The sequence below is a fragment of the Grammomys surdaster genome, unplaced genomic scaffold (genome assembly GCF_004785775.1).
Source record: "Grammomys surdaster isolate TR1022 unplaced genomic scaffold, NIH_TR_1.0 842, whole genome shotgun sequence".
In the NCBI taxonomy this organism is placed as follows: Eukaryota; Metazoa; Chordata; class Mammalia; order Rodentia; family Muridae; genus Grammomys; species Grammomys surdaster.
The window spans coordinates 318,935-334,885 of record NW_021605261.1 but is presented as its reverse complement, the minus strand read 5'-3'; the positions used below and the strand labels follow the sequence as shown (position 1 = coordinate 334,885).

General features: G+C 43.1%; 2 protein-coding genes across 5 annotated transcripts in view; one reads left to right on the top strand and one right to left on the bottom strand.

The window, feature by feature from the left end:
- Positions 1-7,539, bottom strand: part of Rwdd1 (RWD domain containing 1) — a 16,457-nt gene extending 8,918 nt beyond the window's left edge. The window contains exons 1-2 of the mRNA XM_028782696.1: positions 7,295-7,539; positions 590-655 (exon numbers count right to left, since the gene is read on the bottom strand). Coding sequence (XP_028638529.1) covers positions 590-655; positions 7,295-7,367 — 139 coding nt within the window. The 5' untranslated portion in view covers positions 7,368-7,539. The remainder of the gene's footprint in view (positions 1-589; positions 656-7,294) is intronic.
- A 224-nt stretch (positions 7,540-7,763) lies between these two features.
- The window catches only part of Trappc3l (trafficking protein particle complex 3 like), a 79,549-nt gene continuing 71,361 nt past the window's right edge, over positions 7,764-15,951 (top strand). For all 4 annotated transcript variants that reach the window (XM_028782675.1, XM_028782677.1, XM_028782676.1 and 1 more), the window contains exon 1: positions 7,764-7,899. The gene's annotated coding sequence lies outside the window, so the exon portion shown is untranslated. The remainder of the gene's footprint in view (positions 7,900-15,951) is intronic.

Genomic DNA, 15,951 nt, shown 5'->3' with positions numbered 1-15,951 from the left:
GAAACTAACAGTTTTCAAGTGATACCTCTAAAACTGACTGATTCCTCCTGACAGAACTTGTGTTGCCACCTGAAAAAAACCATACTTGGGACTGTCAGCTTATATATAACTTTTTAAATTACTATATTAACTGACTTAGACCAAAAACAGATAACCTTTATACTATTACTAAATTTAATTTATTTAACTTACTAGTTTTAAAGCTGTTTTACTTTGTTGGATTCGATAAATAGGTATACATTCAGCCTGTTTACAACAGTAAATGATCAATAAATAATTTATAGTTCCAAAGAAAATAGCAGAAATCAAAAAGTAATAAACACTTGACAAATTCTTTGAACAAAAGTCTCTACTGTCTCTTCACCTGCTGCATTGTTTATCTGTTTCACTTTTAAATACCACACATACGGACTCTGTAGGCCCAACTACAGAGCCTGCCTCTGTCCCTAGAAGTCACATTCACACAGAAAACACAGGCTACAAACACAACAGTCACACACAATAATAACAGCACCTCCACACCTGCAGTGCCCTGCACAACGACTACAGAAGGAGCCTAGGAAACCATGAGCAATTCCATCTTACTTACTTTCATCATTTTCTCCAGCCTCCGATGTCACGGTAATGGTGAAGCAGGGTGGGTTTTCTGATAACACTGCAAGAAAATACACACAGCGGTTCTACAAAGTCAGCAAATACTGGCTTAATGGACTAACTAATGGACGAATGAAAAAACTAACGAAGAAGATTAATACTAAAAACCAAGTGAGAACTAAGGCAGGAAGCTCCTAGCTGCAAGGATGGCTACACTGCCTCAGCTTTATGCCAGGCCTGGTCGGCAACAGCTGTGTGAACGCTGGGAGAGCACAGATGACTCAAGTCACCAGGGAGACTGCATGGCTTTTAAGTGTCCAGGCCTTCCTCAAATCACCTCAGACATGTGTTATCAGTGATGTTTTTAAAAGAGGCCTTCATTTCGACTCAGGTTTAAAACACCATGATGAATATCTACAATGACTCAAAAGCAGTTTGCCCAACTGATGAAGCACTCTTCCTGGACTCAAACTGGACTCATAGTCTCAGACAGCATACTCCATGCTGAAAAGGCACTAAAGGCTTGTTATATACTCCCAGATAGGTTGTTCTTACCAATTTTAGGTGTTTATTACAATATGTTAGATAGGTTTCATTCTTCTTCCTTAGCATTAACATATCATGAAATGTAAATACCATGACCACAGAAATCAAAGCTTTAACCCAACATCATAGGAACCAACAAGGACTCCAGGAGGCTATTAATTAGTCTAACAAATACAGCCATACTGAGCACCACATTGTACTTGTGTTGGGCTATGCAGTTAAATAGAAATCCTTTAAGAACTGGGAGTGGTGGCACACACCTTTAATCCTAGCACTTGGGAGGCAGAGGCAGGCGGATTTCTGAGTTCAAGGCCAGCCTGGTCTACAGAGTGTGCTCCAGGACAGCCAGGACTACACAGAGAAACCCTGTCTCGAAAAACAAACAAGCTGGGCAGTGGTGGTGCACGCCTTTAATCCCAGCACTTGGGAGGCAGAGGCAGAGGCAGGTGGATTTCTGAGTTTGAGACCAGCCTGGTCTACAGAGTGAGTTCCAGGACAGCCAGGGCTATACAGAGAAACCCTGTCTCAAAAAACAAACAAACAAACAATAAAAAAGAAAAACAAACAAACAAAAAAAACAAAACAAAAAATCCTTTAAATCCAATACCAAGACCACAGTTTTATACTCTTAACTATAATCAGCTAAATATAAGAGGTTAAAGACGATTAATTTACCTTATATACCACTAAAAAAGATGCCAAGATATAGTTTCCTTTCAGTCATATTCAAATATATGATGTGCATCTTAGAAACAGTCAAATACATCATCACCTCAATGCCACCGATGCGGACACTGAACCATGGAGCTTTCACATAAACTGCATACGGTTCTTCAGCTCTAAGCGGCAGGGCTGGTAAACCACACAGGACTTCATTTAAAAAGAAAAAGGAAAATATTTCTTGCTGATAAATTTCAGGGATGTTACCTGAATGAGGCTAAAAGCCATGAATAGCACATTAGCAAGTAGGTATGAAGAAGGGGGATGTGTGTTAAGATACCCCGGTGGCAGAGCCCAATGGTTGGGAAACTAAGGAACATTGACATAATTAGTTTTCTGTTGGATGGGCATATATGAGTGAGTGAGTAGACTAGTGAAAGTAAGTATGTTTGACAATGTAATCCTAGATAGTAACATTTTCAGCAGCTGGAACTGCATCTCTGCACAAGACAGTAAATCTAGCAACAGTGCACAAAATAGGAAGCAGATGAAACTAGGCAACCTCTACAATCAACCAGGCAAGGATAATGAGGTTCTGATCTAGGATGGGAGCCATGGGAATAACAGGAAATTAATGACAGGTTGAGTTTGCAGATGTAAATATGGTACCACTAAGCCAAACAAGAGTATAGAAGAAACCAAGCATGATGTAACATGAGAGAAACCTGCAGAGGTGGAGTAGGCCATCAGAAATGAGGGCACGAGGTCTGAATCCAATTTGGATCTTCTCGTAATCACTAAAGCTATCACATTAAGGAAATCATTAGAACTAGATTAATGAGATCATTAGAAAGAAACAAGACAAAGGACAACAGCAGCTTTGTAAGGAATCCTTATTTTGGAGAAAAAGTGAGAGGGAAAAAATTGCCAGAGGTTAAAAGCAGCAGCCACAGAAGATAGTAACAAACAAAATACAAGTGTTATACAATCAAAGGACGAGTACTGGCCTGGAGGATAACCCCACTACCCCACCCACCCCACCACCATCTCTGCTCCATTTTCTATGACATTTTATCACATCATTACATGCTTTTAGCAGCAGTTAAGGACAAATCTGATAGCATTTAGGAAATGGAGGTAGGAGAGTCAGAAATTCAAGGATGTCCTCAGCTACACAGGGCACTGGAGGCTAGCTAACTATGTGAAACCCATCAAAGGGGTGGGTTTGGGGGGTGAGACAAACATCAAAAACTAAAAGCAGTTCTCTATTTGTCCTCCGTGCTTATGGTCATTTATAGAAAGTGGTAGGACAATATGGTCCTAACACTAGAAAACCTAGTCCTTCTGAGAACACTGGGTTTGATACATATAACAGTGTCTATAATGAACACTGTACAGTTTGTACATGTAGGACCCACTGACAAATCAGGTCATATTAACCCCTGAGGAGGCCCCCAGTCATTTAGTTCCTGCTCACTTGTTAATGCCCTCAGTTCCTTGATCTCACCACTTAGTTGATGTTCTAACTATGTCACCACTTGCACTCAGAGAGTCCTGCTTTTACATGTGCTACGTCCCTCTGAAAGATTGTTCCCCAGGTTCCACTTAACTCATCATCTCTCAGTTTTCCAAAACAACCGGGCTACCCTCTCCCCTTGAATGTATACTGCCTACTTCCCTAATAGACTGAGTCCTTTACTGTGTAGCTAAGAAATACTTGGTAAATAAAGATGCCTAAGGTTTTAGCAAGAAGACCAAATGATCTGATCTTAAACAACAGAAAAGCTAGATCAAACAAAGCAGAACTACCAATCAATGAGAAACCACAAGAGGACTGTAAGGCACTGGAACCAAAACAGAAGAAGAAGAAAACATAGGACGTCAAAGTCAGGAAAAGGAATCACCCTGGTATTTCCAAGATATGCTGATATGCACATGCAGCAGAAAATCAATGTTATGATCTAATGAAAACAAAGAACAATAACGCCCAATTAACAGAAGGATCAACAACTAAAACAGTATTATTTCTAATAAGCAGTATCTTATGCTTATTGAACTACTATAGAGTATTTACATATATATTACTTCCCATCAAATGCTTGAAGAAATCCAGGCTTGCAAAGAACACCACAACAACCTGACACTCTGAAGAGAGGCAAATAAAGGAAAGTGGGTACACCTAAGAAAACGAAATGCTAGAAAATTCTATACATGGGATAAGTTCTTATAACAAAACAAAGTAAGTTCTTAGAACAAAATGAAAACAGATATACCTCCTAACAGTTACCAGCAAATCTCCTTTTAACTAGCTCCCTCACCTCCTCCTTCAGTCCTTTATCTGTTGCTGCTGCTCCTTGACAAAGATTGTGAGTCCTTAAAGATAACCAAGAACTAAAGTCAGAAGCCCCTTCCTGAAGGAACTTTCCTGAATGGGTGCTGCCAGGAGCCTATCATATACAATAAAAATAAACCTTAACTTTACTTTTAGAACCTAATGTTTTCCAGGTAGTGGTGCACACCTTTAATCACAGCACTTGGGGGCCAGAGGCAGGAGGATTTCAAGGAGTTTGAGGCCAGCCTGGTCTACACAGTGAGTTCCAAGATAGCAAGGACTACACAGAGAAACCCTGTCTCAGAAAACCAAGGAGAGAGGGGGAGCAGGTACTTACACTTGCAAAAATTACTAACCCCTAAATTTTGTTTTGTTCTTTAAGATGAGGTTTCATCACATAAGCCATCTTGGTCTGGAATTTTCCATTCTCCTGACTCAGGCTTCCAAGTACTGGAAGATAGACATGTACCACCACACATGGTGGATTCCCAGTTCTGGTGATAATCTCATCACTGCTTGTTCTAATGAACTGCTTCGGACTAGGCAGGCTACACCACAGGTGCCAACCTTCCACCACTGTGAAAAATCACAAGTTTTTCTCAAGAAATTCTGCTTTTACAACAGGATCTCTCCTCGTCCTCTGCACCATTGTGGCTTTTGGTGCCAACCACAACTTCACAGGGGCCTGATGAAGTACATACAGGGTGTCCTTTGGTAAAGCAGACAGAATTAAGGGAACTTGGTTTAGAGTTACTAAAGGGCAACCTTGGACTTCCAAAATACTCCCCTCTATCAGATATTCTAGTAGAGAAATGGAATTAAATTCTACTACCTTAGCGGATGCAAGACAGGTGGGAGAACGGTGTAGAGAGAGTCTGTTTATACAGGCTGTTAGGAGGGCCACAGTGCAGCCAAGCTACCAAACAGGCAACAAGACACTAGAGTGTGATGACAATTCACGACCAGTGCGACACTGGACCACGAGATCACCACGAGTAGAACAGCAATTAATCCTAAGGTTCAGCGAGGTCTGTGGGCCACAAGTACGCCTTCTTGATATCATACAAAGTCACTGGGCCTAACAAATGCTTCTCTCCTAGTTCACTGGGTATGTATTAAAGAAAGGGGTAGGGTGGGGTAGGGTGGGGTAGGAGATCCAATTCCTTCATCAGACTGAGCATTTGCCAAATCTAGTATTAAATGAGATAATGAGATACAAAATGAAGAAAAAAAAAAAACCTGAAATCTAGTGTTCCTGGCAAACAAGGTAACTTTCTTAAGCCTGAAGGCAAGTATGGAAGCATAAATACAACTGGCCACAAAACTGCAAACCTTAGAAACCCTCAGAATTTCTGGGATAAAACACAGAAATATTTTATTTAAAAGTCCTATCTTTTCCCTAAAAGATTTCATTAAAAAATAAATAAAAATGACCAAGAGCAGTGCAAAATCCCTAAGAACAATTAATCGAGATCTTTTACTTATTGCAAAAATGTGTACAGATGCAGAAAGGAATTACAACCAGGCTCAACAGGTTGCTATGGAATAGCTGAGTGCATCAAAATATTTGTAAGTCTTCATTTGTTACCCTACCTCAGGCTCCTCAAGCACTTGTACATCTGACAAGAATTTCTTATACTACCACTACTGGGACCTAGTAAAATTCAACACAATACTGTTTTAAGACCTAAAAATATGTCACCGTTGTAAGACGCACATGTGAAGGACACCCTAACATGAAAGTTAAAAATATTGTCTGCCTCATGCATTTTTGCTTCTGCCTACAGGTTCATGCCTGTATTTCTAACGTACTAGAAAGGTCTAAACATTGTGATTCAGACTATATCGGACAACTGACATTAGCAATCTATTTTAGTTTGACATTGATATATAAACAAGGATAGAGAAGGGAGCCAGACTCCACACACACTCACCCAGGTAATGACACTCTCAAACCACCCCTTAACATCCGCAGCACAGCTGTATTGCTGGTGCGAGAGAACATGAACATGACTGGAACTACACAAGGGTAGCTGAGACATCTGCCTGTTGGCAAATCAGAACAAAATTTGCTACTATTGCAAGCAGCTGGTCAAAAAGTGGAGCCAAAGATAAAACTAAGCTAAGCAATGAGAGAGATCGTTTGGAGTTTAGGAGTTAAAGTAATATGCCTTATGTTCTTGGTTTGTTTTGTTTTGTTGTTGTTGTTGTTGTTTTTCGAGACAGAGTTTCTTTGTGTAAGCCAGGCTGTCCTGGAACTCACTCTGTAGACCCGGCTGGCCTCGAACTCAGAAATCCGCCTGCCTCTGTCTCCCAAGTCCTGAGATTAAAGGCGTACGCCACCACTACCCCGCATGCCTTACGTTCTGAATTCAGACAGTAAGTTATACTTGACAACACTTAGAGAAAAGGGTTGTGGAATGTAAATCCCGCCAAGCCCAAGCTTACTGACTTTACCTTGAGTGCTTCCCTAATTTGAGAAAACCATGGATAGGTTGTCCACGGAAACAGACTCACACGGAAGGATTCTACAAATGAATTTCCTCATGGATGTTTTCCCTTAGACCCAGTGTGCTCTTCCTACGTCTGAGCTGAGGTTGGATCCCCAACCCAAGTCTTCAGGGTCTAAGAACTGGGTAGCTCTGGCCGGAGGAGGCAGAGCACAAGCCACTTGCCTTCCCTGGGCCTCCAGAACCTCGACGACGTCTAAAGATACCGAAGAGGTATCAACGACGTCTAAGATCCACAGAGGCCACTTCGGTCATCAGGCATTCTGCAGAATGCCTGATCACTCTTAGACTTACAGAAAATAAAAGACAATCCCGAGTGTCAGTACCCAAACATCACCGAAGGGAAAACAGCTATTACTTCACCAGAGCTTAAAACAGGAGAGGGTAAACGGGGGACACTGAGCGGCTCTGGAGAAACTCATCGCACGGCCAGAGTTTCTCTCCGCGTGCTTCGGTGAATCTTGGATGGCTGCGGTTACGCGAAGACAAAGCGGTCGGGATCAATCCCAGGGCCTCCGCAGAGCCACCCGGACCTTCGGATTTCAGGACAGTGGGGAAGGGAGCAGGCGGGTGCTGGAAACTGACTGGAGAGAGGGAGGAAGGCCCGCGGGGGCCCGGCCTCCGCCCCGGCGCGGGCGGCGGCCAAAGTCACCTGTGAAGGAGTCGGGGTAGATGGACTCCAGAGCCTCCAACTCGTTGCGTTGTTCCTCGCCGTAATCTGTCATCGTGGCCCGCGTTGCTGCCGATGCATCGGCACGATACCTAGGCGGCAGGCTGCAGCGGACACCGCGGCCGCCGGCTGCCGGGCGGGCGCACGCGCAGACTCCGGGTAGAAAGGCCTGGAGCCACGCCTGGCTCGGCTTGCTGAAAAACAGCCCCGGCTCCGCGGGCCGCCCGATCCCCGCGTCGGAGTTCGACTGGTCGCGCCTGGAATGCCGGCCGCCGATTCGCTGCCTGCCCGCGGCCGCTCGGGATTGGCTGGAAGGTGACGGCGCCCCGCCCGGCGTTCGGGAAGGACCGCTAGGGCCTGCTGCTGGCTTCTGAGAGGCCTGACAGAGAGGCATCTCCATTCTGCGCTCGATGTGTCTGGTCTGGGTGTCGCGCAGGGCATGGTGGCGTCGCCGAGAGCGGGGCGCGGAGGTCTGTGGGCTTCGGCTTTTCCGGGTTCCTAGCCCAAGTCGTCGCCCTGGTCAGCCTCCGGGCTGCTGGCCGACCGGCTTCGTGAGACATTCAATGGCTGGATCTGTGCTCACTCCTGTAAGCCGGGCTGGGAGGACTTGGGGTGCGCGAGGTTCGTCCTGAGATCTGTCCTAGCTGCTGGAGAAGCTGCAGGTCCCGGGAAGAACCCGGGGGAGAGGCTGGAAGTCGAGCCAGAGGTTTAGATCTTGAACCACATTTTAAAGTTGTGACCGAGGCGGAAAATTAGCCTAAAGACGTCTCCAGTTGCGTTTCAGAAAACAGATGAAGGGGCGGATTTTAGAAACAGATTTGACAAAAACTACAATAAGATACTGGGAAAAATACTCAACCTTTGATTTAGTTCTACTTTTGCTGATAGATTTGTCAGCTTCAGGTTCATCACTACAGTCAAAATGTCAAATGCCGTAGCTGCAAAACTAAGAAAACAGTTAAATATGTTTTCTTTAATGAATACTAAACAGTTACTTGGCTCTATATTTGTTTATAATAAAGGAACACGTATTAGCTTAAACAAAGTGTAGGGAAATGTACCTCGGAAAAATACCCGAAACGTACTAAAATGTTCCCCCAAAGTTTTCAGCCTTTCTTGTGTATTAAAGCTGGCTTTACTTATACAGTTTTCTCTGATAAAATTATGCTGGTTCCATAGATGAGTTTTCCAGGCTTTGACTTTGTGGTAGTTGTTGTTGTTCCTTGCTTGTCTTTTGCTTACTAGCCAGGATTGCCAGAACTCGTGATACCTCTACCCTGGCTTCAGCGGTGCTGAGATTGTAGGTGTGAGCCACAATGCTCTACTTACACAGAGTTTTTATTTTGTTTTGTTTTTAATATAGCAAGTATTCTTTACTTATAGCAAAGGAAATACATTATGTCGAAAGTATTTAGTTATGGTTTCTTGTTTTAAATATATTAAGGGTTGCTTTTGCCGTCTTTTAAACTTTAAAGGGGAGAAAAGGAAACTTCTGAGACGAGGTAACATTTCAGATATAGGCTGCATATTTGTTTATTCAGAGGAATTCCAATGACTGGTTACCAGAATGGACTTCTGGGAACAGCTGCTTTAAAGTTCTAAAGGAGACAGCTCACTTGGCGGGTTGGAAGACAGTGTGGAGCACTGATCTGGATCACAGTGATCTGGTTGAAGGGCCGGGGCATAAATCATGAGGAAATCTTGAAGTGTTAGTGGCTCAGACTCTGTCTTTGAGAAATGCCACTATCGCCACTCAGTGGGACAAAATCTGAAAGAGAGGCAGGCATAGACTGGCAAGATAAGGATCAAGTTCTGGTACATTTTGAAAATAAAGTGTTAGGACTTGATGCTGATTAGTAAGGGAAGAATCAAGCATAACTTATGCCTAGACTAACTTGAATCATGAAGTTCTGATATCAAAAATGACAGTTGTAGAAGACAGCATACATTTGACAAAGATGGTACACATTTCGCTGACACATGGGTCAATGGCCAAAGCAAAAGTTTGTTTCCTAACAAATAACAAGGAAAACAGTCTGCCAAAATCAGTGAAGTACAAACAACCATCCTAAAATATAGAGAATATCTACTATTTGCATGTTTGGGGACATCCTTAACTTGTCTACTCGACTCAGAGTCACAGATGAATGTAGTCCTCATTCCTTTTTCAAAAAAAAAAAAAAAGCTACTTTTCAAAGCAGACTGAGAAATGGGAACCAGAATTCTGTGAGATTCCCCAGTGATGAAACATCTTGAACATAACCCATACACCTGAGGCTCAGGGAACAGCAGGAGAGGGAGGAGAAAGATTGTAAGAGCCAGGGAACCAGGAAGTCTGCTGCAAGATTGTCTTTTAGATATGACAAGTTTCTATGAGCATGAGATCTCAAAACTGAGTTTAAACAAGATCTGAACATTGACGCTAACTAACAAGCCAACATGGAAGAGGGAAATCCACAGAGCCTTACCACTTGATGAAGAGCTATAGGCACTTAACAACTGCTGAGAGGCAATTTAGTCTTCCTCACAGATAGCACCCTAAATGATTATCCAGTCCCAGATAGTCCATCGTAAAAAGTATACATACAAGCAACACTAAAATGGACTCAGCAGATTGCATTTATACATGTATTCCCCAATAAAGAATAAGGTCATTGGTTTGAAAACGCGTGTGAGGTGATGAGGGGGGAGTAATTGTATTTTAATTAAATTTAAAATTTTCAAGAACAAGAATTACCAAAAAAAAAAGGAACTTTTAGTAAACTCCTTTTCATATCTATTATATGTTATATCAAACTTAAGTCTCCATGAGTCCTTGAGAAAGTGTGTGTGGGGGGGGGTCTCTTACTGGAGATCAAGCTCAGGGATTTACACTGACTATACAACTGCTCTACCACTGGGCTCTATCCCCATTCCTTGAGTGTTGTTTTTAATATTGGAGATCCTGCCTTGAGAGAGTTCCAGGGCTGCTGTAATGACAAGAACATTTCCCCCAGTTCATACTTTGTCATACATGAATAAGGATTATTAAGCATTTTCAGTTGATCTCTATTTCCTTCTGCAGTAACAGCTCTTGTAGGACAGGAAGCCCTTCACTAGAAGTGTAGAAAATTCTCAAAGGGAAAATTATCCTTTTAGTGTTTTGTTTTAAGCTGTAGTTAATAATGTTAGGAATGGGGCTGTTTCAGGCTTTGCCAGACAGCAAACAATGTAATGAGAATGGTCATCATGATACAGGGGCCAGAACTGAGGAACCTCAGCTTAAACTACAATATTGACCAAAAACATCAGGAATGAGGGTCTGGAATGGTGAGGTGTTGAGTGACAGGACTGGAGGTGAGAAATAAAGGAGACAAAAGCAATGGCCGAGATCTGGAGGTATCGAATAAGCTAAGGAGTTATGCCAATCCCAGTTCATTGAGAAGGACACTATCATCTATACTATTTGCAGAGACGAAGTGGCCAAGGTCAACAGAGAGCTAAATCAGACAATGTTGGGAAGGAGAACATGGGCTACCTCAGGCACAGCTGCCTAAGGACTCATAACCACAGCCCAAGGGGAAGAGTCATCCCCAGAAAGCTTAATGTTGACTCCTGCAAGGCACTAGCTCTCTCATCAGATGGGCCTTGCCAAGTCCTTACCATATGAATTTGGATATGACACAGCCTCTCTGGCTCTTAGCTTCCCTGTCTAGAACAAGAGACCTTTGAGTTATTTTCAGATTTCTAGATATAAGGTAATATGATTCATCAATACCTTGCTTATGTTAGAGTTGGTATGTAACCAGACTTAAGTTACTTAACTTCTCAGACTCAAGGTATAGTGGGCAAAAGAATAGTGTTTCTATTGGTGGCCATGTTTATCACCTAACAGACAAAACCTGCTTTTTTTTTTCTTTTATTGAAAATAGCTTTTTTACCTCAACAATATATCCTAATTGCAGTTTCCCCTCCTACTCCCAGCCTATCCCCTCTCCCATCCAGATTTCTGTTTTCCATTAGACAACAAACAGGTTCAAGGGAATATAATATAACAAGATGTAATAATATATAGTATAATGAGATGTAATATAATACAATAAGTTATAATATAAAGATACACCAAAAGCTAACACATCAGAATAGAACAATGGAAAAAAAAGGACTCCAAGAAAAGGCACCAAGGTAACAGATGTAGGGACACCACTTATTTGCACACTAAGGGATCTAATAAACACTAAAGTATATGCCATAATATATAGGCAAGTAGTGTGCAGGGTAAACAACAGAAAAAATGCTTATAAATAAGACAATTTTTTAAAAAAATGTGTACTGTTAAATTGTTAATACAAGATCTCTCCAGTTTTTTATGTAGATAGTGCTATGGGCTTAGATCTTAGAACCACTTTCCTTGTGTCCCATAAATTTGGATATGTTGTGTGTTCATTTTCGTTCAGGAGTGAGTTGTTCAGTTTCCATAAGGTTTAAAGCTTTCTATGGTTTATTTTGGTGTTGTCTAGTTTTTAATCTGTGATGGTGGTCAGATAGGATTCAGGGTGTTATTTCAGGTTTTTTGTATCTGTTAAGACTTGCTTTGTGTCCAAGAATGTGGTCAAATTTTGAGGAAGTTCTCTGAGGTGTGGAAAAGAAGGTGTCTTGTTTTCTGTAAGTATGTTAAGTCCATTTGGTTTACAATATCACTTAACTCCCCTAAAAATTGGGGTAGAGTTAAGGAGAAGCCAAAGCAGGCAGTCTGATACAAAACTGGAGAGGAGACTGGGGGATTGAAGTTGGAGGAAAGGAGGGTGAGGTGAACATCTGTCATTAGCCTACCTGCTTCCCTGGCCAGAGGCAAATGCTACTTAATTTTAATTTTAACTTTGTAGTTGAGGTTTTGTCTTTTACTATCTATTGTAATGCTAAGTACCAGGCTCCCAAGACCTGCAGTCTGGATGTAGCCCCTATTACCTTGCCCCCAAGTTAATTCTCATTGGTTAATAAAGATGTCAACAGCCAATAGCTGGGCAGAAGAGATATAAGTGGGGTTTGGGTTTTCATAGTCTTGGGAAGAGAGGTGGACCCCTTGAGGGAAGGTGCAGGAGAGGAGGAAGGAGAAGCGACCATGGGTTAAGGGTCAAGTGGCCTGGCCCTGAGGGCGGCCCAATTGGAGTTAAGAACAGCCCAGATTGAACATAGTAAATAATAATTTGAGGCTATCAATAGGAAAATAGATCCTAACAGCAGGAGGGTAGGGCACCGCCCAGCTATTGTGCTGCTTAAGGCCTATTGTAGATATAAAAGCTATGTCTGTGTCTTTCATCTAGGAACTCAATGAACAAGGCAGGACAGAAGCACCAGGTCGGAATGTTAATAATTTTCACCACACATTTTATTATTTGTGAGTTTCACATCATGCACCCTAATCCCACTCACCTTCCATCCCTTTGTATCCACCCTCTACCCTTGCAATCTTCCTCTATGCCTGCAAAACAAGATAAAAACAAAAATTTAAAAAATAAAAACATCTCTTCATGGAAGCTCTAGTGTGTCGTGTTGTGTCACGAATCTTTACTTTCAGAAGTTCGTTGGCAATGAGTCATTGGTCTGGTTTGTGGCCTCTGGCTTCCACTACACCGTCAGTACTGGATACTCTTTACTGGGACATACGCAGCTTTGGATCTGCAGGACTGGCCCGTGCACATTCTCCAGCAGTTCATAGATAAGGTAGATAGACGTTGGGGTGGGCCAACCCACAGCCCTGGATTTGGTCCTGGATGGTAGCTGAGTTGGTCAGACCACCAGCTCTTCCTCACATACACTACCAAGTTAAGCTCTCCAGCACTGCCCCAGCTAGCTCATGCAATGCAGCAGCCAGCACAGGGCAGGGCCAGCTCTCCCTAGTGCTGCAGCTAGTGAGGGGCAGGGCCTCTTTCTCCCACTCTTATGACCCCAGGGCCAGCTCTCCTGACTGCCGCAGGTGTGTAGGAGAGGGAAGACATCACCCTCCTGCCCCTGCCACCTCACAGCAGGTAAGTGGCTGGGCCAGCTTGCTCTCACACACACCCTTCAGACTGGCTTATCTGCACCTCCGTCACCAGGGCCAGCTCAACTGTTCTGCCCAGGGAGGTGCAGGGCCTGCTCTCCTAAGTGCTGCAGCAAGTGAGGAGTGGGGCTAGGTCTCTGGAGTACTGCATCCAGTGAGGGGTGTGCCCAGCCCTTGGACATCAACATTGTCCCAGGCACCAACCCAGACTAGGGACATCTGCACGATCGTTCGTAGTAATATGAGCTACAGACATTGGCACAGACCACTGCTGCTACATGACCGTGGACCCACACATGGCTCTCAGTGGCAGCTGAGACTTCACCATGGCCTCAGGTGGCAGCACAGGCTGCTCATATCAGACTATTCCTCTCCATTCTTGTATCTCCCGTTCCACTTCTCTTCATAATGCTCAAAGAAATTTCTCCTTCTCTCCCATTTGCTCTCTATACACTTGCACATCATAGAGGCTCCTGATGTGGGCAGTTCATGCAGTAGCTGGGCCTCTGGGTGTCTATAGACCACCAGTGAGTGCCCCATGGCAGCGGGCTGGCCTCTGGGTGTCTTCCATTCACTGGTGCTGTGTGGTGTGGCATCAGGCAGATATGTCATTGGTCTGGGTGTGCCTACCCAGCCACCACCCACACAGCTTGGTCCAGCTCACCACCATCTCCTGCTCACTGCTTCATTTTTAAACCATATACACAATGAGAACATGTCTTACCTAGGCAGCAAAGCAAAGGCAGCAATAGTTCTGAGGGAACGTCACTTCTAGCATGGTTGTGTAAGAACAAGAAGTGATAAGAACAGATAACTTTCTGGAACACTAGGGTACATTTTATATAGGATACCAAGCTATGTGTTTTCACTTCTGTAAACACGGTTGTTCAGCTGCACATAATGTGTTTGATCACAGATGGCCGTGAGGTACCATAGGCAAAAGTATGTCAGGATATATGCTTGCCTCCAACTGGACAAAGGTAGGAAGTACCTCGTGGGTTTTGCCTTTATAAGCTGCTGACTAAAATTTGGTGCCATTTTTTGAGAATGCCTGGTGTGGACTTGGTAAGTGCCGGTCATCCTGGCAAGTATTTGATAAAGCTTGTCTATGTTCTATATCTTCCACTGAAGCTGAACAGCCACCTTTTCCTGTTCTTTAATGTCAAATGTTCATTTGTAATTTTGTACACCATCATGTCAGCTTTTGCTGACCTCAAATTCCCAGAGGTCCTCCTTCCTGCCTTCCTGAATGCTGAGATTAAAGGCATACATGACCACACCTGGCTGCAGTAGTTTTGAGGGAAGTTTGTTTGTTTGTTTGTTTGTTTTCTGCCTATAAATTTTAACAAAGTTCAAACAGTCTTTATAATATAAATGGCAACAGAACTAGCCCAAACCTTTCAATGTGGTTCAAACCTGCCATCTCAGCAATGGAAGAATTAGGCAGCCCTATGAGCAAGCTTGAGCTACACAAGGAGAACTTACCTCTAATAATAACAAGAACAAATAATAGTAATAAAGTCCTAAATCATAATAAAAATCATAATAAAATCATAAACATTTGAATGTTTTGTTAGTATACGTTAAATATACATAAAATAGGTTCCTTGTGACATTTTCATACATGTGTATAATGGGTTTGAACCTACTCAACCCTCATTCTCTCTTGTCCCTCTCCTCCCACCCATTTCTATCCTCTTCCCAACCAGCTTCCTCCTACTTTCATGTCCTGTGCCTTCAGTGGAGGTAAGGAGAGAGGGAGAGACATACTGAGAAGACAGATCTAATCCTAATGAGCGACCATATCGGGTCGCTTATAGAGTCCTGGATGTGAGATTCCTTCCAGGAACATACACCCCTTACTAAGTGACCTCGTCACAGAAGTAAACCTCTCTCCCTGTTCCTCCCCATTCCAGCAACCATTATCTGCAGACCTGAGGGCATGGCTTAGTTTGTCTGTAGTATAAGCTCCTTCGCCTAACAGATGATTCTGCAAAGTGCATTTACGCGGATTCACAAGCAAGTTATGTGAACTCTAACCCTTGAGGAATTCTTCCCAGCCTGGATGGGGGGGCAGGAGCCATGATAGACAGATAGATAGAGGGTGGGAGATTATAGTGGTTGGAGATTTTATCTTTTTTAAAGTGGTCTGCTGCAGAGATTCGGTTCTTTCACCATTGGTTCCAGGAATCCAACTCTGGTCATCAGGCTTAGCTGCAACTGCCATCTCTCAAGCTCTAGAATGTGTTTTCTTTTCTTCCTTTCTTTTTTATTTTTTATTTTCTTGTTGTTCTCTTTTGTTTCTCTGAGACAGAGTTTTTCTGTGTAGTCCTGGCTGTCCTGAAACTGGCTCTGAAGACCAGGCTGGCCTGGAACTCAGAGATGCCCCCGACCCCGACCCCACCCCCACCCCTGCCTCCCAAGTGTTTGGATTATAGGCAAGCACCTAGGCTGGGCTAGAATGTGCTTTCTTGATGGCAGCAAATTAAAAAAAAAAATCTTACCCAAAATGTGCAGGAAATGTTGTTATGCAGCTGTCATCTATTTTCTTTTTTTTTTTTTTTTATTGTTTTTTTTTTTAATTTCTTTTTTTTTTTTTGAACATGAAATGCTTTTT